The sequence below is a fragment of the Miniopterus natalensis genome, chromosome 1 (genome assembly GCF_054644295.1).
Source record: "Miniopterus natalensis isolate mMinNat1 chromosome 1, mMinNat1.hap1, whole genome shotgun sequence".
Classification (NCBI taxonomy): Eukaryota; Metazoa; Chordata; class Mammalia; order Chiroptera; family Miniopteridae; genus Miniopterus; species Miniopterus natalensis.
In genome coordinates, this window is record NC_142081.1 from 87,226,518 (window position 1) to 87,251,867 (window position 25,350).

Sequence of the window (25,350 nt, forward strand, 5' to 3'; positions counted from 1 at the left end):
TCTATCCATTGATGTCAGTGGGTGTTAAAAATCCCCTACTATGACTGTTGCTGTCAATCTCTTCTTTAATGTCACATTATTATATTTTTAATGGCATAACAATAAGCCATATTGCTGATGCTCATTATTAATAGACTGTGCTCCTCCTGTTGGAGGTTGACATCTAGTGTGGTAGAAATAAGAATGGAAAAGAATGTGTAAATGTGAGCAGTAGGTTTTGTCTTCTGATTAAATGTAGAATAAGGATTTATATAAATATTTTTCCACGATTACAGCACTTATTATCCTGAGTGGCTAAAAGATAATGATCCTAGGAAAAGAACAGAGGATGAAGAAGAAGAACTGTGTGAGTAAAAGGAAGAGGGTATTCTTAAAATGATGAGTTTATAGAACAGCACTATCAGGAGAATTTGATTAATCATGTGGGAAGCCTGGATAGCTGTTTATGTCTCTGATGTAAGTTTTCTCATCTGTCATTTAAGTATTGGACTAGCAGATCATTGCTGAAGTGTCTTTCTAACTGGAATAATTGCTATGTCTTTTGTTTTATTTGAACTTTATTACTGTTTCTTCTGATTTTTTTCTAGTGACCTTTTAGAAAACTTTCAGTTTATAAAATGAAAAGAGAATACAATGCTCAATCCTGAGTGCACTGGAAATTAAACTTTCCTTAATACTGGAACACTTGACTTAACAAACAGGAGTTACAGAAGTACTGTTTCATTTTATCTTTCTCTGACAGAAATAACTCCTCATAGATAAGAATTGGAGCAAGGAAGATGGGATTAAAGCCCAAACTTGGAAAAAACATTCTGGAATTTTCTTTAATACTTTTGTGATTCTTTTATTAACTCCCAGAAATCTCAAAAAAGTTATTCAGAAAAAGTAATACAATACAAATATAATACACTTATGTATATAGGTATATAAAATAAATGTAATAAATATAATCTAGAGGAACAATATCACATAGAAGAAAAGAACAGCCTTAAAAATTACTCAGCTTCCATTCAAATATCAGTTTTACTCCCATAGATGAAAGAAGGTGAAGAGATTAGCCAAAGAACATATATGCATAAACCATAGACACAGATAACAGTGTGGTGATGGCCAGAGCGAGGGGGATGCAAGGGCTGGGTGGAGGTGGACAAAGGGGTTGGAAATGGGAACATTTGTAATAGTGTCAACAATAAAAATAAAGTTTTTTTAAAAAAAGGTTGATAGACCCTTCCCTCATTGTTTTTAATTTAATAGGTCTGGGATAAGGTCCCAGAATTTCCAGTAAATTTCTAACAAGTTACCATGTGGTGCTGATGCTGTTGTTCTGTGGATCGTACCTTGAGAAACTACACCTAACTGAACCGAGTAACTCTACTTCACCCCCCCCAATTAAAAATTAGTAATGTTTGAATTGGATGCATTAAGGGTAATTCTGTGGCTCTTTTTATACCATAAAGACAAATATTGACCAGTTTCAGGTAATTGGAACTAATTTTTTCTGTTATTTAAATACCAAAATCACTCCTTTGTTTAGAGAGGAATTATTTGTGTAAAAGTAGGGTGACTTTCCTTTTTATTTCTTGAATTTAAAAATAGCATTATTTCACCCTAGCTAGGTGGCTCAGTTGGAGCATCGTTCTGTACACCAAAAGGTTACAGGTTCCATTCCAGTCAGGGCACATACTTAGGTTGTGGGTTTGATCCCTGGTCAGAGTGCATGTGAGAAGCAGCTGATGTTTCTCTCTCTCACTGATATTTCTCTCTCTCTCTCCCTTCCTGTCTCTCTGAAAATCAACTTAACAAGTTGCATTATTTCTAACTTTGAGATACATTTCCTCTATTCCCACTTTGCTGAGAGTTTTTATCAGAAATGGGTGCTGGGTTTTATCAAATGCTTTTTCTGCATCTGTTGATAAGATCATGTGGTTGTTATCCTTTTTTCTTTATGTGGCGTGTATCACATTTATTGATTTGTGGATATTGTAGCAATCTTGCATCCCCCGGAATAAATCCCACTTGGTCATGGTTTGTGACCTTTTTAATCTGGAATCTAATGAACAAAACAAAGTAACAAAGTAGAGATAGATTCATGGATACAGAGAACAGATTTATAGCTGTCAGAGGAGAGTGGTTTGGAGGCTGGATGAGAAAGATGAAGGGATTAAGGAAAGAAAAAAAGAAAGATTCCTGGTCCCAAACAGCAGTATGGTGATTGCCAGAGGGAAGGCAGGGTTGGGGAGAGATAGTAAAAGGGGGATAAATGGTGATCAAGGAGACTTGACTTGGGGTGGTAAACACAATACAATATACAGATGATGTAGAATTTTATTTGTCACCCCAATAAATTCAATAAAAAAAAACGCATTATTTCTGAGACTAATATAAAAAATCGTTTTTTAAAGTCTTACTGCAGAATAGTAATCTGCTAGATCTGACAAAGTAATGTAAACAACATGCTATAGAATCTTGCTTACACTACTTTTTTTAAAGGATACTCGATATTGTGGGTACTAAAGATTGTTTACCAGTCATTTATATTACATATTCAACTTTGCTTTTATAAATTTTATTTAAACATTTCAAAAAATACTTTAAAACTAAATACATCTTAACATCTCATGCTTTTGCTTTAAATAAAAACAGATTGATAATGCTAATACCATGGTAAAACTATCATGTTTTTGCATAAATCACATTTTCTATTTTGCAATAATAAGAATACCTTTCAAAAATAGATGGAGAAAATATAAAAGGCAAATTGCTGCTGAAAATTTACATAGTCTTTAAGGAATTCAGTAAGGAAGTGTTCACTGACTATTAACAGACTATTCGATATTATTTTAAATTTCCACTTAAGTTATAAAAGATTCAGCATATTACCCTTTTGGACATTTAAAAATAGTAAAACACCTTCTTTTTAAGAGCAGGAACAATGTGTTTGAAATAAATTCATTTTATGATTGTAGTTATATTTGAAGAGTGTACCTTTTTAAATTTATCTTTATTGCTTAATTTTTTTTAAATTTATCTTTATTGTTGAAAGTTTTACAGATGTCCCCCTTCCTCCCCCCCATTGACTCCCTCCACCCTGTTCCTGACTCCTCCCCAGGCTTTCACCATACTATTATTGCCTGTGTCCATGGGTTATACATATATGCATATAACTTCTTTGGTTAATCTCTTCCTGTCCTCACCCACTCTCCCTCTGCTATATGTCAGTCTTTTGCATGCTTTAATGTCTCTGGGTTTATTTTGTTTATTTTGTTCATTAGATTCCACATATAAATGAGATCATGTGGTGTTTATCTTTCTCTGCCTGGCTTACTTTACTTAGCATAATATTCTGTAGGTCTCGCCATGTTGTCTTAAAGGGTAAGAGATCCTTTATTTTGACAGCCACTCATCTACTGACGGGCACTTGGGCTGTTTCCAAATCTTAGCTATTGTAAATAACACTGCTATGAACATAGGGGTGCATATATTCTTTCTGATTGATGTTTCAGGCTTCTTACGACATATTCCTAGAAGTGGGATCACTGGGTCAAATGAAAGTTCCATTTTTAATTTTTTGAGGAAACTCCCACACTTTCCCAAGTGGTTGTAGCAGTCTTCATTCCCACCAGCGATGTGCTAGGGTTGTTTTCTTCACATCCTTGCCAGTACTTATTGTTTGTTGATTTGTTGATGGTAGCCATTCTGGCAGGTGGGAGGTGGTACCTCATTGTCATTTTAATTTGCATCTCTCACATGATTATTGACATTGAGCTTTTTTTTTCCCCTGTCACTTGGCCATTTGTAAGGCCTCTTTGGAGAAGTGTCTATTTAGGTCCTCTGCCCATGCTTTAATCTGCCCATCCTTTAATTGGATTGTTTGTCTTCCTTTTGTTGAGTTGTATGAGTACTTTATATATTTTTAAAAATCCCATTTACCATTGCACCAAAAATATTAAGATACTTAGGAGTATACTTAACCAACGACGTAAAAGACCTATATTTGGAAAACTATAGAACATTGAAAAAAGAGATAGAAAAAGGTAAAAACAAGTGGAAAAATATACCGTGTTCATGGATTGGTTGAATTGACATCATTAAAATGTCTATACCACCTAAGGCAATCTATAGATTCAATACAATCCCTATTAAAATATCAATGGTGTATTTCACAGATCTAGGATAAATACTCCAAAAATGTATGTAGAACCCAAAAAGACTCTGAACAGCCACAGCAGTCTTGAGAAAGAAGAACAAAGTTGAAGGGATCACAATGCTGGATATCAAGCTATACTACAAAGCCACTTTAATCAAAACAGTCTGTTACTGGCACAAGAACAGGCATACAGATCAGTTGAACAGAACAGAGAACCCAGAAATTGACCCAACCCATTATGGCCAATTCATATTTGACAAAGGATGCAAGAGTGTACAATGGAGTAAAGACAGTCTATTCAATAAATGGTACCGGGAAAATTGGACAGATACATGCAAAAAAATGAAACTAGGCCACCAACTTACACCATACACAAGAATAAATTCAAAATGGATAAAAGACTTCAATGTAAGTCATGAAACCATAACAATCCTAGAAGAAAATGCAGGCAGCAAAATATCAGACATCTCATGTAGCAGAATTTTCACTGGGACAATGCCTAGGGCAAGAGAAACAAAGGAAAAAATAAATAAGTGGGACTACATCAAAATAAAAAGCTTCTGCACAGCCAAAGAAACCAGCATCAAAATGAAAACCCACCATATGAGAGACCATATTTACCAATGGTACATCCGATAAGGGGTTAATTTTTTAAAAGTATTGTGTTAAACATTGGACCTTGCCTTTAATTGTATTCAGATTGCCTCACTTTTTTTATTACTTCATTCTGTAAAAAGTAACAGTATAAGAGAATGAACAAGGGTCTCTGCCAATAAGCCATGTGGTGGCAAAGATAGGTGAAGCCAGAGGTGATTAACATTAGAGGAAATAAGTCTTCAAAAATATACTGGGTGAGGGGTCAAAACAAAGTCAAGGTCACATAGGGAAAAGAGCAGGCTAGCTTCATGGGCATGTGACCTGTGCAGTCAGACACGGCCCAGTACTCTGAAGGGCCCTGTACTTGATGTAATTCTCTGCTGTTTCCATCTTAAAATTAATAATTTGCAAACAGGGGCCCCTGCAATTTCATTTTGCAGATGATGTAGCTGATCCTGAAATAAATAAAAAGGGGAAAGGATGCAGAGATTTCTGCTGTCTCCTTGGTTTTTCATTCCTTTTCCCAAGGTAGGTAGAATGGGAATCTATCAATTTTTTAAATGATTAATTGTAGACAATGAAAACATTGTAGGAGATTAGACTACTTTGAAAGCAATTATATGAGTGTACACTTCAGTCACTTACCAAAGAATTAGGTAAGGAGGTCAGAGTTTGTTTTAAAATGTTTTTATAAAAGTATCAAAGATGGTCAAATTTCCAATAGAGACTTTACTAAGCCAATATATATAATATGCACAGTTTAAGAAGTAAATATTATTGGAAATACAGAATTTTATTCTTGAATTAACCTAGTACATACATGTTTATGCAAACAACAGTAGTGTGTTCTTAATCACAAAGCTTGATGCTTTATATTCAGTGCAGTACTTTATTATTTTTTCATTATCTCCTCCTAATATTGTTATTATCTTTATCATAGTAATTGTTTCTTGCCATTACTGTTTTTGTAAAGTTTATTTTTAAAAGATTTTGCAAATTAAAATTTAGAAATTTAAAATCTCAAACTATTGTTTTTAAAGAGCTTTATTAGTTACTTTTATTTGATAGCTACATAGTACTCACCTATTTAAAATGGAAGGTACTGTCTATAGACTTTTTTTTCTAGATCTCATAGTTTATTAATTTCAGTTATTGCATAGCCAAGCTAAAAAATAAAACCAAACTGGTTTAAATTCTTTCACATGAGTTCTTTTAGTCTAATAAACTGTGGAATAATGAGGGGATGGAGAAATTACCTAACTTCATTAAGGATCCTTGCAAACTTAAGTATGGCAATGTAAGATTTGCTGAAATTTATAATTCCACTTCACAGGTCTCCACCAGAATTAACTGTCTTTAAATCACATGATATAGAATAAGACACTACTATTGTTTTAGGAGCAAAATTGTGAAAAAAGAGTAGGGAGAAATAACTGACAATGCTCCTTGTTTCCCTACAAATTTAGTAAAAGTATGTGCCCACTTTTATAAAAAGTGTCTAGTAATGTAACTGAGAACTAACTTTAAAACTAGAGGAGGGAATACCAAAGTTTTCATTATAAGGTGACTCAGCTATAAGGTGGGATTTCAATTTTAAAATTGATAAAATACATTTCTTTAAGACTCCTTCCTATGTAATTTTTAAGGACTCATTGGCTCAATTTTAGATCTCTTTGTCTTTAGTCCAAAATGTATTAGCCCTTTAGAAAGTGTCTCCTGGGTTCTAAAGTATTCCAAAAGAGCTATCAGGAAGCATCAGGCTGAAGGGTTAAGCAGGGAGTACTGCTATCAGCCTAGTAAAGGTGTTAAAGCTCTTTTATACCTTAGAAGTACAACTAAAAGAGAAAACCCCAACTTAAAGCTAAGTGACGTACCCTACTGTTTCTCCCATTGCAAGAGGACATTTTTAATATGTTTTTATTGATTTTAGAGAGAAAAGAAGGAAGAGGGAAAGAGAGAAAAACATTGACCAGTTGCCTCTGTACATGCCCCGACCAGGGACTGAATCTGCAACCTGGGCATGTGCCCTGACTGGGCATCAATCCAGAGACCTTTCAGTGCATAGGGTGATGCTCAACCAACTGAACCACACTGGCCAGGGCAAGAGGACATTTTTAAAGAGTCATATGGTTAATAATTTTAAAAAGCCATCGAGTCTAAATTATGGACAAGAGTTATTTCATTAATTTTTATCCAGAATTACAAGATTATATATTAAGGTTATATAGAAAATAAACTACATTAGAAGCATTAGTTCTACACCTAGTTTTGCACAACATTGTACAAAGTAATAACCGCAGAAATGAAGCTAAATATGATATCTACTCATCAGAAGCTTAAATCATCCAATATCAGCATACACATGCAGAAGTATCTGCCCCTAAAACAACTCTCTTGGTTGCCTGCTATTGCATCAAACCATGTGCAGTCACACATGCTTTTTCCTGCCATCACCTGACAAAGCACTGACCCCTTTCGAACTTCCCTTTTCTCTTAGTAGCATATCCATGGACCAGCACAGTGATTTTCAACCTTTTTCATTTCATGGCATACATAAACTAATTACTAAAATGCTGTGGCACACCAAAATATATATTGTATTTTTTGTAGATCTGACCAAAAAAAAAAAAAAAAAGGTATAATTTTGATGCATTCACACCAGACGGCTATTGTGTTAGCTGTTGTCATTTTTTATTTGACAATCTAAGGGAAAAGAGGTCAGTGCCCCTGACTAAATAGTCGGCTATTGCATGTTTGAAAAATTCTTGCAGCAAAGTAGTTGAAAATGGTTGAACTAGCAAAGTTGGAGTCATTTTTTATTTTCTCTTTCCACTTTACCCTTTTCGGTCTTAGATAGGATTTTTGCACATTGCTTAATGTCTCTGCGCCTAAGTTTTTTTGTTATTTCATAGGGAAATAGTAAAGCTTTGTTGCCAGTTTAATTAAATGAACTAATGCGTGAAAGCACTCAGCATAATGCTTGGCACATAATAGTTGAGTTTTAGTTCAGCAGATGTTGTTTTGCCTCTTATCAACTGGTAATAAATCTACTGAAAAGGTAATAATTTAGAGAAAAAGTTTAAATGAATTGTGATTTGTGCCAAAATTTTGGTTTGTATTTATACAGTGGATTAGGCATAAAGTAGTTCTCAGAGATGTTATCAAGTGTTTCTTCTTTACCTTGTTTAGTTTTTTAAAGGTTAATTGGAGACTGTCAAAAAGAAGCATCACTGTCCTACAAAGTACCTATCAAATTATAAATTTTAATTATCTTAAAATTAGTCTGAAAATTAGTGAGGGGTTGTTACATGAGACAGGTTATACTTAGTTCTAAATTTAGTTATGAAATTATTTGCTTCTCAAACTAAGGCAAGTCTCTAATTTCATATTTCCATCAATGTTGCAAATTAGTATTTTCATATCCCTACCTATAATAACTCATAGATTACCTGCTCATAATATCCCTGTCCTGTGTGGCATCGTATTGGGCACTCCATAATATTTATACCAAACCATTGCCTATTATAACAATCTCTCTTCTGTCTTTTAAGATCCCTTAGCAAAGTAAAATTCAGTCCTAACCTAGACTTTTTGATACATTGAATAAGAAGAACAGGTCTCAAAGAATGATAAAAGAGTTGTTCATACTTGATAAAGCTTAACCGTTGAGAGATTGGAACTAAAACTTAACATTAGTGGATTAGCTTCATTCAGACAAGGTTATTGAGAAACAGGAATTACAGATTTCCTTCAATCCAGTTTTATCAGATTCACATTGTTCCTCATTCAGAATCATTTTACCTACCTCTTTGCCTACCTTCATCATCCACTTTTCAAAGAACTTTGACCTGGTTGGCATTGTTGATGGTGAAACGCAGTGCCCTGAAGTCATTCCTTTGGATACAAAATCTGTTTTCAATATAATTAGTTGTTGAAGAAGAACATGATTTTTGTGAAAAGATGGTATAGTCCTATAAAAATAGATTGACCTTGCTTATTTAATTTTGGAAAAATGTCAGATTCTTAAGAACCACTGGTGTGATACATGTGTCTAAAAAATTACATTCTTGAGAAATGGTGCGAGGAATATTTAGCCCATGTATAGTAAATTAATTAATCAAGGATGCCTTCATAATCCATGCTGCAGCTACTATTACTGGTACTATTATGACTACTACTGGTATAGAAAAAATATCTCTGGTCATGGAGGTTGGGGAGCAAAGGTATTGGGTTGGTATAGGTAGTGGGATCACATCTCTTTTAAAATCTTTTTGCTTACCTTTAATTTTTCTCAAGTGAAAATTAGAGTCCTCTGTACTTAATTTTTTTTTAATTTAAAAATAACTCATCCTGCCCTGGCCAGTGTGGCTCAGTTGGTTGGAGCATCATCCCATGTACCAAAAGGTTGCCATTTTGATTCCTAGTTGGGGCACATTCTTGGGTTGCAGGTTTGATCCTGGTAGGGGCACATTCGATCCGTGGTGAGAGCACATACGGGAAGCAGCCAATCAGTGTTTCTCTTATACATTGATATGTCTTTCTCTCTCTTTTTCTCTCTCTCTCTTTCTCTCTCCTTTCCCTTAACTCTAAAAAAATAAATAACACATCCCATCTTATTAGACTTGTTTAAGTCATCATTTTTCATTTATGTAATTCATTTCTGACATTTATACTGCCCATTACTCAATACTTTGACATACATTGGCAAATTTAAGATTCTATATATAGAAATGTGAAAAATTCATTTGAATATAAAACCTGTATTTGGAATTTTTTTGCCTTCTCAAGGATAACCTAAAAACACTAATACTGGTTAGTTATTGTGTTTATAAATGGTTATTAACAACAATGTTAATTTCTCTTACATTGTGAACAATAACAAAATTAATCAGATTTACCCAGTGTTTTAAGAGCTACCCAAGTTGACACTCAGAATTTAAAAGGGCTTCAGAATATGAGATATCTAATTGCTAATTAAGGCTGTAACTATTTTTAATAATCTTAGATGTAAATGCTATGTTTTATTGGCTTTCTACTCCACCTTGTCATTGCTATCCTCTATTTAATTAGTTTATATCCAGTGTAGAAGTGTGATTATCTTAGGAGTGATATTTTTTCCCCAGATGTTAAATATGGCATATTATTTTCTATTAACAAAAAGTATCTTGACTAAATATTTTTGTTCTTGATTGGTTATTATTTAATATTTTATATGTTTGGGATATTTAGTTTTAAGTATTTTTATAAGTGGGTTCTTAATCTTTTTATCTTTTTGTGACATAGACTTCTGAGCCAAAATTGGTATAATTAAATATGTTGATTTAATTTTTTTCATTTTTACATTCTACTATTGTAGTACAAAATAAAATAGCCTTTGCTACCACATGCAAGCTAGTCATCAGGTGTGGCCAGCTTTTTTTTTGACTGACAAGAATGTTTATTAACTGGCTCCTACATAAAGTTCCAGTCCTGGAAGCCATCAACAGACTCCATGACCTTCACCAGCCTTAAGGTCACTGACCCTTTTCCTTCTATATCAGAATTATTGGTTTAAGGCAAGGATGGGAGGACATGAGGACATGATGAATCTGGTCTGAGCAGAAAGTATGGCATGGCAGAAGGCTGAGCTGTTCTTCTTGTCCAGCCCTGGGGCGGTCCAAGAACCCTCTAGTCATCTCTGAGCCAATCTAGTTCAAGGGCAGCTGTGATCCTTGTCCTTGAATAGGAAAGATCCAGAACTGGCCAAGCCCAAGTCTGTCCCCACAGATCCATTTCTCACTGGGGCAGTGGCAGAGCTGAAGTCAGTTCCTTATTAGCCTTTGTTCAAAGGGAGATGTCGCCTGTCCTTGCCTGCGTTTCGGCACCTTTTTCGACTCAAGAAGCTGTCTAGCTTCTTACTGCGTTTCAACTCCTTGTACTTCTCTGCTAGGTCCAACTGGTGCTGTTCAGGTTTCTTCAGGAAATATGGACGATGGCCCTGCTGGGCCTGAGCTCGCCGCTCCTGCTTCAGGGCCAGGCGAAGCTCCTGCTGCCGCTTTTGTTCCTGCTGTGCCATTTCTTGCTGCTCCATTCGCTGAAGCAGCTGCTGCAGGTTCTCATGCTCCTCCCATGAATGGTGCTTCTTCAACTGCTTTTTCACAAGTTCTTTCTCTTTGGCTCGGATGCCATCCAGGAATTGATACGTTTTATCGAACACTTCAGGATTATATTCCCCTGACAAATTGTCAAAGCAGGGATCCCGGGCTACCTTCTTACAGATGGGGACAACTTGACGCTACTGCTAGTCTCAGTTTTCACTGCCCTGAGTGCACCAGTGGTCAGCCCCCACAGCTGTGCCACACTTTTGGCTCCACCCCATACAAATGCCTTCAGATGGCCACGACCGCTATATACAGTGGTACCTCGATTTTCGAATGTAAGACCCTTCGAATTCTGAAACATTAGAAAACCAAGGGATCAACAGCTGACAGCTAGGCCTCAGGATGTTGCACTCAGCAGAGGCTGTGTGGCATGTTCGACTTCCAAGGCATGTTCAAAAACCGAAGCATTTACTTCTGGGTTTACGGCATTCATAAACCAAAATGTTCACCAGTGGAGAAGTTTGAAAACCGAGGTACCACTGTACTTCCATCCATGGGTGTATCTGGGCCCTGCAACCCCCTGGCTCCCACTACTGAGTGTGTGCCTAGGGATGGCCCCTGCTGGTTACCCAGGCACACTCATTGCTGGAACTGTAGGCACTGCTAAGGACCACACCAGCCCTCACAGTCACTGCTGATGCCATCAGCTGTCACAATCCAGGACCATGCAGTTGTCAGTGTTACAGATCCCAACTGCCAGGCCATTAGGTTCCCCCAACTTGGGGCTTCCATATGCCTCTAATTTGGTATCCTGTGTACAGTTAGAGCTGGTGCAACAGTACACTCTTTTTCACCCTTCAAGTGGTGCCCAAGCTCCCAGCCTTCACATCTTCTGACAGGTAAAGATCTTTAAGGAAGCGAGTTTGTGAAATCTAGAAAATGTGACTGCTTCTTCAAATGCACAGACATCAATGCAAGGAAACAACACCAAAAATTAGGGGGACATGACACCCCCAAAGGAACTCAATAATCTATCCCAGTAACCTACCCCAAATATATGGAGATCCACAAGTTGACTGAAAAGAATTCAAAATAATTGTCCTAAAGAAACTCATCAAGCTATATGGGGACATTTATAAACAATTCAGTGAAATCAGGAAAATAATACAACAAATTCAAACAAAAGGTAGGAAAAAAAATACAAGGAACCAAACAAATTCTAGAACTGAAGAATACAGTAGCTAAGCTAATAAATAATTGAGTCTTCAAAAACAGGCTCAATCAAGCAGGAGAAAGAATCAGTGCATTCGAAGTCAGGTCATTTGAAATTATTTGATTAGAGGGGAAAAAAGTGAAAAAAGCCTACATGATTTATGGATCACTGTAAATGAACCAATATACTAATTATGAGGATCACAGAAGAAGAATAGAGGAAGGGGCAGAGAGCTTCTTTAATGAAATAATAGTTGAGAATATCTCAAACCTGGGGAAAGAAATAGATATGTAGACACAGGAAGCCCACCTGACTCCAAATAGATTGAACATAAAAACGGTTACACCAAGAAACATTTCAATTAAACTGTCAAAAGTCAAACTGAACTTTGAAAGAAAGAGAAAAGTTATTAATCACATACAAAGGAACCCCCTTAAGACTATATTGGTGGCTTTCTCAACAGAAACCTTTCAGACCAGGAGAGGAGAGGATGATATATCTGAAGGTACTGAACGAAAACAATTGCAAATCAAGAATAATGTACCCCGCAAAAGTGTCCTATAAAATGAAGGGAATAAAGCCTTTCTCAGACACAAACAGAGGGAGTTTGTCACCACTAGACTTGCCATCAAAGAAATCATTAAAGGAGTTCTTCAAATGGAATTAAAACATGTTAAACAGCAACATGAAAGTGTAAATCTCATCGGTAAAAGTAAAAATACAGACAAATACAGAATAATATAACACTGTAAAGGTAGTGTGCAAATTAACTGTAACCATCATATAAAAATTAAAAGACAAATGTATTTAGAATAACTATAACCCTGAAAGTTGGATGACAGATTCACAATATAAAAGAGTAAATTTTGATTTCAAGAACACACAGTCTATGGGTGTAAAAGGAGAGTGTTTATATACAGTTGAACGTAAGTTGTAAGCAAATTAAAATTGATGGTTATAAATACAAGATTTATATGAATCTCAAAGTAACCACAAAGGGAAAACTTTTAGTAGATACACAAAAGGTAAACAAAGGAATCAAACAAAATGATACCAAAACAAGATACCAAAAGAAGACAGCAAGAAAGGAACAAAAAGAACTGCAAAACAAAACAATTAAAAATGGAATAAGTTCTTACCTTTCAATAATTACTTAAAATGTAAATGAATAAACTCAATCAAAAGGCATAGAGTGGCTGCTTGAATTTTTTAAAAATGATCTAGTGATATGTTGACTACAAAAGAGACACACTTTAGATATAAAGACACATTGCCTGAAAGTAAAGGGATAGAAAAAGGTGTTCCATAGCAGTGGTGACCAAAAGAGAGCAGGAGTGGCTGTACTTATATCATAAAAAGTAGACTTTAAATCAGAAGTTGTTACTAGAGACAAGGTCATTGTATAATGATAAAATATCAACTCAACAGAGGGAACAGTTGTAAATATATATGCACCCAACATCAGAACACCTAAATATATAAAACAAATATTGAAAGTCTAAAGAAGAAAAATTGACAATAGAATGATAGTAGGAGACTTTAACATCCCACTTTCAATAATGGGTAGAATATCCAGGCAGAAAATGAAGAAAACAGCTGACTTGAACAACACTATAGATCAAATGGACTTAACAGACATATATACAAAACTTTTCACCAAACTACAGAATGTGCATTTTTCTCAAGCACACATGGAACATTCTCCATAATAGGTCACAGTGGGTCACAAAACATCTTAAAAAATTAAAGAAGATTGAAATAATATCAAGTATCTTCTCAGACCATGGTGGAATGAAACTAAAAATCAGTAACAGAAAGAAAATAGAAAAATTCACAAACAGGTGGAAGCTAAACACCACACTCTTGAAAAACTGTTGAGTGAAAGAGGAACTCAAAATGGAATTTAAAAATACCTTTAGGGGAAAAAAATGAAAATAACAACTTACCAAAACTTATAATATGCAGCAAAAGCAATACTAAGAGGAAAATTTATAGCAATAAATGTTTACATTTAAAAAAGAAAAAAAGATCTCAATTAAACAATCTACATTTATTACTCAAGGACCTAGATAAATAGAACAGTCTGCACCCCAAATTAGCAGAAGGAATGAAATAAGATTAGAGCAGAAATAAATGAAACAGAATAGAAAACCAGTACCAAAAAATCAACAAAAGTAAGTGTTGGTTTTTGAGGATAAACAAAATTGACCCACCTTAAACTAGTTTAAGAAAAAAAATGAAAGAGGAAACATTGCAACAAATGATACAGAAATAAAAACAATTATAAGGGGCTGTTACGAACAGTTATATTTTTAGAGATACACAAACTACGGGGAACTGAATCAAGAAGAAATCAAAAGCCTGAAAAGACTAATAACAAAGAGATTGAATCAGTAATAAAAAACATTCCAACAAAGAAAAGCTAGGAACCAGATGGCTTTATGTGGGGAATTCTACCAAACATTCAAAGAAGAACTAATACCAACCCTTCTTAAGGAATATTCCTAAACAATGAGATCACCTTGATTCAAAGCCAGACCCAAAGACAATACAAGAAAACCAAAGGCCTCATGATGAACATAGGTGCAGAAATCCTCAATAAAATACTAGCAAATGGATTCAACAGCATACTGTCTGGCTTCAAATAATATTTCAAAATTATAATAGAACAGTTTGGAACTAGCATAAATAAGTATAGACCAGTGGAACAGAGAACTCAGAATAAACCTATGCTTTACAGTCAACTGATTTTTGACAGTAGTTTCCAGAACACACCATGGGGAAAGGATAGTCTCTTCAACAAATGGTGCTGGGAAAACTGGATATCTAAATGCAAAGAATTAAAGAGGACCTCTTTCTCACACCATCCACAAAAATCAACTCAAAATAAAAACTTAAATATAAGACCTGAAAATCTAAAACTCCTGGAAGAAAACTTAGGGGAAATACTTCTTTACATTGGGCTTGGCAGTAGTTTTTTTAATATGACACCAAAAGGACAGGCAGCAAAATCAAAAAATACACAAGTGGAATTACATCAAACAAAAAGGCTTTGGCACAGCAAAGAAAAAGAATCAAATGAAATGGCAAGCTGCAGAATAAGAAAAAAATATTAGTAAATCACATACCAATAAAGGTTTAATATCCAAATATATAAAGAATTTATACAACTAAATAACCAAAATACAAGTAACCCATTTAAAAGGACAAAGGACCTATTGGCACTTTGCAGAAGAAGAAAATTCAGACAGCAAAAAGGCATATGTAGAGGTGCTCATCATCTCTAATCACAAGGAAATGCAAATCAAAATCAAGAGATATTACTTTGTCTTGTCAGGATAGTTATATCAAAAAGAGAAATGAAGTGTTGGATAGGATATGGAGAATGTGTACTGTTGGTGGGAATGTAAATTGGTGCGACCATGATGGAAAATAGTATGAATATTGCTCAAAAAATTAAAAACAATTGCCAGATGATCTAGCCATCTCACTTCTGGTTATATACCCAAAGGAAATGAAACTAGGATCTCAAAGATATTCCATGCACTCCTATGATTGGTGCAGCATTATTCACAATAGCTAAGATATGGAAACAACCTAAATGTCCTTCAACAAATGAATGGATAAGTGAAATGTTGAATGTATAGTGTGTGTGTGTGTGTGTGTGTGTGTGTGTGTGTGTGTGTAAGGTGTCCCAAAAAAATGTATACACACTTTAACAGCTGATAACTCACTTCATTTTCACTCCTTTTCAGGTTTACCTGATTTGAAATAATGGGTGAAGCCAGACTAAGCTTTGAACAAAGAAAATTTATCCTAAAGTGCCACTAGACTTTTTTTTTGTGGTGATACATCAACGATAAAGTTTATGGTACAAAACTGGCAACAGTTGATGAATTAAGGTCACACAAATACTGAAAGACATGATCTTGATGTTTGTGATTCCATTGCTTAGTGTTCTCAGAAGTGCCTGGACCTGAACAGTCATCAGTTTGAAAACAGACATTGACCAAAAAAAAAAATTATTCATTTCTGTAGGTTCTTTTAAATTTTGAAAATGAACTGAATGTTAATAAACACTGACTTTATAATCATTCAAAGTGTGTATACATTTTTGGGGGGAACCCTGTATATAAATGTATGCATGTATGTATACAGACAAAAAATTGGATATTATTCAGGCTTCAGAAATAAGCAAATTCTGCCAATATGAGCAGACTGGATAGAGCTGAAGGATATTATGCTAAGTGAAATAAGCAAGATCAAAAAGAAATACTCCATGATCTCACTTCTATGTGGAATCTAAAATAATCAAACACAGAATCAGAGTAGAACCGTGTTTAGGATCTGGGGTGTGAGGATGGGGTCATAGTCAAAGGATACGAAGATTCAGTTGTAAAGACAAATAAGTTCTAGAGATTTAATATACACCATGGTGATGATAGTTAACAGTACTGTATTGTATACTTGAAATTTGCAAAGAGGATAGATCTTAAATCTTCTCAGCACACACACAAGCACAAAAAGGCAACTATGTAGAGGTCATGGATATGCTAACTAGCTTGATTGTGGTTATCTTCTCACAGTATGTACTTATATCAAAACACCAAGTCATACACCTTAAATATATATAAATTTGTGCCAGATATCCCAATAAAGCTGTTAAAAATAAAGGGGGGATAAATGGTGATGAAAGGAAACTTGACTTTGAGTGATGAACACACAATACAATATACAAATGATATAGAATTGTATACTTGAAACCTATATAATTTTATCAGCCACTGTCACACGGATGAGTTCAATAAAAAATTAAAAATAAATACGTATAAATAAAAACAGTTTCAAGAAAAATATTGTTTATTCAAGAAATAAAATATCAAGTTCTTACTCTCAGATGATGGTGCCATAATATGTATTTTCTACTCTTGTTATAAGCTTACATTATCTACTTGATGTTAATGCTCTTAACTAATTAAAAAGGTGAAGGATTAAGAAGTACAAATTTATAATTACAAAATAGTCACAGGGATGTAAACTACAGCATAGGGAATATAGTCAATAATCTTTAGATAACTATGTATGGTGTCGTTGGGTACTGGAGATATCAGGGGGACCACGTTGTACAGTATTTGATTGTCTAACCACTATGCAATACACCTGAAACTAATACAGAATAATATTGAATGTAAAGTGTAATTGAAAAAAATGGAAAACAAGAAATTAAAAATGTTGAATTTAAATCCTCAATCAATTCTTCAGACATTTTTCCTATAAGAAATTTAAAAGTTTATTATTTGGCCCTGGCTAGTTTGAATCAGTTAGAGCGCCAGCCCGTGCACCAAAGGGTTCCAGATTCAATTCCCGTGAAGGGCACATATCTAGGGTTGCAGGTTGGATCCCCGCAGCGTGGGGGGGGGACATCCAACCCATGTGTCTCTGCCACATCTCTCTCTCTCTCCCCCCTCCCTCCTTTCCACTTTCTCTCAAAATCAGTGGAAAAATATCCTTCAGTGAGGATTAACAAGTATGTTATTTGACTAAACATTTAAAGCACCTTATGACATAGATGTTATAGGTGTACCAAGTCTTATTTTTATTTTTTTAAATTTATCTTTATTGTTGAAAGTATTATAGGTATCTCCCCTTTTTCCCCCCATTGACCCCTCCACCCTGCATCTGCACCCCCTAGGCCTTCACCTGTGTTCTTGGGTTATGTATATATGCATATAAGTTCTTTGATTAATCTTTCCCCACCCATTCCCGCACCCCTACCTTCCCATTGAGATTTGTTAGTCTGTTCCATGCTTCTATGTCTCTGGATCTATTTTGTTCCTCAGTCTGTTTTGTTTATTAGAGTCCACATATGAGTGAGATGATGTAAAACTGAATCAGGAAGAATTACAAAACCTGAATAGGCTAATAACAACTGATGAAATCGAAGCAGTAATAAATAAACTCCCAGCAAACAAAAGCTCTTCACAGGGGAGCTTTCTAATTCTTTAAGTTGTAGTGTTAGATACTTTACTAAAAATTTTTCTTGCTTTTTGAGGTACTCCTGTAGTGCTATGAACATCCCTCTTAGGACGGTTTTCACTGTGTCCCATAGATTTTGGGTGGTTATGTGTTCATTTTCATTTGTTTCCAGTAAGTTTTTTATTTTTATTTTTATTTTTAATTTATTTATTTTTTTTACTGTATCTTTATTATTGAGACCATTACAGATGTCCCCCTTTTAACCCTACTGATCCCCTCCACCCCACATCCATCCCACCCTAAGGCCCTCCCCACACCAATGTCCACATCCATGGGTCATTCCCATAAACATACAAGTTCCCTGATTAATCTCTCCCCACCCACACCCCCTTCCCCGCCTTCCCTCTGAGATCCCTCAGTTTGTTCCTAGCTTCTATGTTACTGGATCCACTTTGTTTATCAGTTTATTTTGTTTTTTATATTCCACATACAAGCGAGATCATTTGGTACTTGTCCTTCTCTGACTGGCTCATTTCGCTGAGCATAATACTCGCTAGTTCCCTCCATGCTATGCCAAAGGCCAAAAGGTCCTTCCTCTTCACAGCTGCATAGTACTCCATGGTGTAAATGTTCCACAGCTTTTTTATCCACTCATCTACATCGATAATCATCAGAGAGATGCAAATTAAAACCACAGTGAGGTATCACTTCACACATGTCAGAATGGCTATCATTAACAAGTCAAGGAACGACAAGTGCTGGCGAGGGTGTGGAGAAAAGGGCACCCTAGTACACTGCTGGTGGGAATGCAGACTGATGCAGCCACTATGGAAAGCAGTATGGAGTTTCCTCAAAAGAGTAGAAATTGACCTGCCATTTGACCCAGTGATCCCACTTCTAGGAATATATCCTAAGGAACCCCAAACACCAATTGTGAAGAACTTATGCACCCCTATGTTCATAGCAGCGCAATTCACTATAGCTAAGATTTGGAAACAGCCCAAGTGCCCATCAGTAGATGATTTCTTTCTTGCTCTTATTGGCAACCCATTCATTGTTTAATAACATGTTATTCAGCCTCCATGTGTTTTAATGTTTTTGAGTGTTTTCACTGTAGTTGATTTCTGATTTCAGGCCATTGTGATCTGAGATGCTTGATATAATTTCAGTCTTCTAGAACTTCTAGACACTGGTTTTGTGTCCTAATGTGTGGTCTGTCTTTGAGAATGACCCATGTGCCCTTGAGAGGAATGTATATTCTGCAGCTGTGGGGTGAAATGTTCTATAAATGTCAATAGAATCCATCTGATCTAGTGTGCCATTTAGTCACTGTTTTTGTGTTGACTTTTTGTCTGGAAGATCTATCTGGTGAAGTCAGTGAAGTGTTAAAGCCCACAACTATGACTGTGTTGCTGTTGATCTCTCCCTTAAAGTACTTAAGGTTATTATTGATAGGTCCTTATTTATTGCCATTTTTATTTTTTATTTTTTTAATGTAAAACTTTCTTTTTAATACAGATGTCCCCTTTTTATCCCCATTGATCCCCTCCACCCCACACACCCCACATTTATCCCACCCTCAGGCTTTCTTCTTACCAATGTCTGTGTCCATGGGTTATGCTTACAAACTTATAAGCTCTTTGATTAATCTCCCCCCACCCACTCCTGCCTCCCTGCCTTCCCTCTGAGATCCCTCAGTCTGTTCTATGCTTCTATGTCTCTGGATCCACTTTGTTCATCAGTTTATTTTGTTTCTTATATTCCACATATAAGTGAGATCATGTGGTACTTGTCTTTCTCTGACTGGCTTATTTCACTTAGCATAATACTTTCTAGTTCCCTTCATGCTGTGCCAAAGGATAGAAGATCCTTCTTTTTTAGAGCAGCATAGTATTCTATGGTGTAAATGTGCCACCGCATTTTTATTCACTCCCTTACTGATGGGCACTTGGACTGTTTCCAGATCTTAGCTATTGTAAATTGCACTGCTGTGAACATAGGGGTGCATAAGTTCTTTGTGATGAGTGCTTCAGGTTTCTTAGGATATATTCCTAGAAGTGGGATCACTGGGTCAAATGGCAGGTCAATTTTTAATCTTTTGAGGAAACTCCATAAGGCTTTCCATAGTCTGCATCCCACCAGCAATATACTAGTGTGACCTTTTCTCCACAACCTCGTCAGCTCTTGTTGTTTGTTGATTTGTTGATGGTAGCCATTTTGACATGTGTGAAGTGATACCTCATTGTGGCTTTAATTTGCATCTCTCTGAATATTAGCGATGTTGAACATTTTGTCATGTCTTTTAGCCATTTGTATGTCCTCTTTGAAGAAGTGTCTATTCAGGTCCTTTGCCCATTTCTTAATTGGATTGTTTGTCTTCCTTTTGTTAAGTTGTGTGAGTTCCTTATATATTTTGGAAATTAACACTTTATCAGATGTGTGAGTGGCAAATATGTTCTCCCATACAATGGGCTCCCTTTTCGTTTTGTTGATGATTTCTTTTGCTGTGCAGAAGCTTTTTATTTTGATGCAGTCTCATTTATTTTCTCCTTAGTTTCTCTTGCCCTAGGAGATGTATCAGCAAACATATTGCTACGAGAGATGTCTGAGATTCTGCTGCTTATGTTTTCCTCTAGGATTTTTATGGTTTCACCTCTTACATTTAAGTCCTTTATCCATTTTGAATTTACTTTTGTGTATTGTGTAAGTTGGTGGTCTAGTTTCATTTTTTTTGCATGTACCTGTCCAATTGTCCCAACACCATTTATTGAAGAGACTGTCTTTACTCCATTGTATGTTCTTGCTTCTGTTGTCAAATATTAATTGACCATAATGGAATGGGTCAGTTTCTGGGTTCTCTGTTCTGTTCCATTGATCTATAAATCTCTTGTGCCAGTACCAGGGCTGTTTTGATTACAGTGGCTTTGTAGTATAACTTGATATCTGGTATTGTGATCCCTCCAACTTTGTTCTTCTTTCTCAGGACTGCCATGGCTATTTTGGGTGTTTTTTGATGCCATATATATTTTTGAAGTGTTTGTTCTAGATCTTTGAAATATGCTGTTGGTATTTTAATAGGGATTGTATTGAATTTATAGATTGCTTTGGGTAATATGGACATTTTAATGATGTTAATTGTTCCAATCCATGAACATGGTATATTTTTCCATTTGTTTCTATCTTCCTCTATTTCCTTTTTCAGTGTCCTGTAGTTTTCTGAATAAAAATCTTTTACATCTTTGGTTAAGTTTATTCCTAGGTATCTTATTTTTTTAGTTGCAATGGTAAATGTGGTTGTTTTTTTAGTTTCTCTTTCTGAGAGTTCATTATTGGTGTATAAAAATGCCATGGATTTCTGGGTGTTAATATTGTATCCTGCTACCTTAAATCAAGTAGTTTTCTGGTGGAGTCTTTAGGATTCTCTATGTTCAATACCATATCATCTGCAAATAATGACAGTTTTGTTTCCGCCTTTCCAGTTTGGATGCCTTTTATGTTTTCTCCTTGTCTGATTGTTGTGGCTGGGACTTCCAGTATTATGTTGAATAAGAGTGGTGAAAGTGGACATCCCTGTCTTGTTCCTGTTTTAGGGGAAATGGTTTTAGTTTTTGCCCATTGAGTGTGACAGTCCCTCTATTTCTTGCAATGCTTCTGTTCCTACTTCTAATAACAGCTGTCCCTTTAACATTTCCTACAGTGCTGGGTTGCTGATGATAAACCCCTTTAGCCTTTTTTGTCTGCAAAGCTCTTTATTTCACCATCTATTTTGAATGAGAGTCTTGCTGGGTAGAGTAGTCTTGGTTTCAGATCCTTGTTGTGCATTACCTTGAATACTTCATACCACTCCCTTCTAGCCTATAGAGTTTCTTATGAGAAGTCAGCTGACAGCTTTATGGGACTTTGTAGGTAACAGATTGCTTTTCTCTTGCTGCTTTTAATATTCTCTTTGTCTTGAATTTTTGGTATTTTAATTATGATATGTCTGGTCATAGGCTTCTTTGAATTCTTTTTGCTTGGGACTCTCTGTGCCTCCTGAACTTGCGTGACTTTTTCCTTGACCATGTTAGGGAAGTTTTCTGCCATTATTTCTTCAAACTGGTCTTCTGTAACCCTTTCTTACTTTCAGCCTCTTCTGGCATTCCTATGATGTGAATATTGTCACATTTCTTGTTGTCCCACAGCTCCCTAAAACTGCCCTGTTTTTTGTTTTTTCCTTTTGAATCTGTGATTGAGTGATTTTTTTCTACTCTGTCTTCTAGTTCACTGATCTGATCCTCAACTTCCTTTAATCTGCTGTTTATTCCTTCCAATGTATTCTTTATTTCTACTGTGTCATTCTTAATTTTCTTCATAGCTTCCATATCTTTTTTTATGCTGTTGAGCATCCTTGCAATCAGTATTCTGAACTCTGTATCTGATTGATTGCATATCTCCATTTCATTTAGTTTTTCTTCTGGAGACTTCTCTTGTTCTTTCATTTCAGGCTTGTTTTTGTCTCCCCATTTTGGCTGCCTTTTTGGGTTTGTTTCTATGTATTAGGAAGGCCTGCTTGGACTCCCAGTTTTTTGGGATGGCCTCTGGTGCAGGGCAATGTCAGACGCTGTTTGTGAGTGGCCATGAGTACCCTGTTTGGAGCTATCAGCAACCCACAGCTTGAGGTCCCCTCTTTTGGGACTGAGTGCGTTTGGACAGGACCAAGATGCAGACCAAAGTCTGCTTTGCCAAGGCCTGGGTCCATAAGCAGATCAGGCAAAGACTCAAAGCACTCTAAGGTCTGCCTCTGCCTGCAAACTGATTAATCTGATTCTCTTAATGAGCCTCATGCTGTAGAAACTTATGGGTTCTACGTAAGTTTTGCTGCAGGGTGGGGCAGTTACTTCCCCCTCGGGCAAAGGCTGCTTGGAAGGTAAATGTCTGCCTGTCTAAAATATGCGGGAATGACTTGGCACAGGAATCCAGAGGGGTGCCCTCTGAGCTCTATCTACAGAGCCCACAACCCGAGATTCTCCTCACAAGGCTCCAGTCCCACTCCTCTCTCTCTCTGCTGGAGCCTAAGGTGAGTGACTGCACATGAAACTTTGTGCCTTCGCTCTTTATGAGGGTGCCTGCGTTTCCAGCCATTTTTCTCCCTGGCAGACAGAAACCCAACTGCTTTTCACAGCCAGATGTTATGTGCACACCTTTCTCAGTTCTGGTGCTCTTGACAGGGAAGCCCAGCCTGGGCTTTAGGCCCCAGAGTCCTCTGTGGGAACCCCCCACAGCTGAGATATCCCTCAGGACCTTCAGCTGCTGCCTGAGGGAGCCCAGCCAGCCCTCTCACACCTCTGCACTTCCTGCCAGTCTCTGTGGGGTCTCCACTTTTCCTCCTTGGTTATGAGGGTTCTCTCCAGCTTGTCTTCAGTTGCAGTTGATTATTCAGGATAGTTTTTCTATATTTTAGTTATAATTCCAGTTTGGCCCTGGGACAGTATCAGTGTAGCTTCCAGTCATTCTGCTACCATCTTTAATCTCTCCAAAGTCTTATTTTTAGAGCACCAAAGAGAAGGAACAGAAGTACATAGTGAGAATGACTTCAGTTACACATTTTATAGATAATCCAAGAATTCAACAATGGGGACACATATTTGCCAAATAAAATTATTCTATGAAGCAAACATTTTCTTTTTTTGATTTTGTTTTGTTTTTTTGTTAATCTTCACCTGAACATATTTTTCCATTGATTTTTAGAGAGAGTCGAAGGGAGGAGGGAAGGATTAAGCGGGGGAGAGAGAGAGAAACATTAGTGAGAGAGAGAGACACATCGATTGGTTGCCTCCTACACCTGTCCTGGCTGGGGCCAGAGATCAAACCTGCAATCCAGGTATATGCTGTTGATGGGGAATCAAACCCTCAACACTTCACTGGGGGGGGGGGGGTGCTTCTAACCATTGATCCACACTGGCCTGGGCAGCAAACAGTTTCTTGATTATACCATAGCAGCTTGAAAATTTCTCTTTGTGGCATTTCTCTGATTAATGGAATCAGTTCCAGTGCAAACATTTGGGCTCTTTGAATATTGAAAACCATTATTGTCCACTTCTGCAACTGCTACCATAGTCCTGGCTCTCATCCTTTTACACCTGGTTTATTATATATCTTCCATTCTGGAATCCATGCCTCAGTCCCACCCTGCTTAAATACATTCAGTAATGAATTTATTTGTTGCATAGGCATTTCAGGACCTACCAGGTACCAAGCATTTATTTAAGCAATGTTTCTATATTTTTATATTCCCAGTTAGGAGTTTTAATAGTTTCAAATTGGTTACCAAATCGAAAGGAAAGCCTAGAATTTAACGTTTTTCAAGTCTCATTCTTGCTGTTCAACACACTCTCTTTACGGTAACATTTATACTTAGCATAGTATGTGTCTGTTCCCACTTCTTGTCTTGGTACCTCATCTTTTATTTTACATGGATATACTTCTCTTCCTTACACTTTTTTGAAAACACAGCCAATAGTACCTTGTGAGGTTTGAGGTTTAGGTTGATTTTAGTCATCTAATCTGTATCATTCTTTTATTCTGGATGCTGAAAACATCATCAGGAAATTGAGTATTTAGTTAATTAGTTGCCTATCATGTTAACAATGGTAAGCACTCTTTATTCAGTCAAATTCACATCATAAGAAAATACACTGCAATATATGTAATGCTTCTTTGAAGATGTAGAAGGCATTTCACGTAGAAATGTAGATGGGTAGGAATGCTGGTTAATAGAAGTTTCTAGTTTTTACTATTTCATATTTGTTGATGTTTATCTATTTGAAGCTATTGAGAATATTTTATATGTTTTGTATTTTTAAGTAGGTAGTAACTATATCTCCCACTTTTAACACCTAATATGGTACCTTCTACTTCATAGGTTTTCATGAAATACTTGATTCTTCTTTTCAAAAAAAATATTTTGGTCATCTACTGTGTGCCAGGATGTAGGACTCTAGGAAAACAGCCATGAAAAGATACTTTGCTCTTAGCCTGTATATAGGCTAGTGGAAGTAATAGGTGGGGCAAGCCTAACATAATGTAAGTTCTGTAATAGAAGTAAGTACACTATAGTATATAGTACCTAGTTTGTTCTGAGGGTAGCAAGCAAACTTGTCCAATGAAAGCAGTGACAGCACCAAGAAAAGAACTAGTATATTTTAGTCTCAGATCATCTTCCTCAGTCCCCCAAACTACACTGAATGAACATTTTAATCAAAGTAGCAATGTGTCTTTGTCATGCAGTTCAGCTCTAAGACAAATCCCCAGCATTTTCTCCCTCCAGAATGCCTTCACTAAGCCTTTCCATATAGAAA

The 25,350-nt window shown here is 36.2% G+C and overlaps 2 protein-coding genes across 5 annotated transcripts in view; one reads left to right on the top strand and one right to left on the bottom strand.

The window, feature by feature from the left end:
- The window catches only part of LOC148094254 (zinc finger E-box-binding homeobox 1-like), a 140,638-nt gene that overhangs the window by 79,659 nt on the left and 35,629 nt on the right, over positions 1–25,350 (top strand). The window lies entirely within an intron of this gene.
- On the bottom strand, positions 10,553–11,528 carry RRP36 (ribosomal RNA processing 36). The gene is made up of 2 exons (XM_087817514.1): positions 11,454–11,528; positions 10,553–11,018 (listed from the first exon to the last, which is right to left on the bottom strand). Exons 1-2 carry the CDS (start codon positions 11,526–11,528, stop codon positions 10,557–10,559), a joined length of 537 nt encoding a protein of 178 aa, XP_087673640.1. The 3' UTR covers positions 10,553–10,556.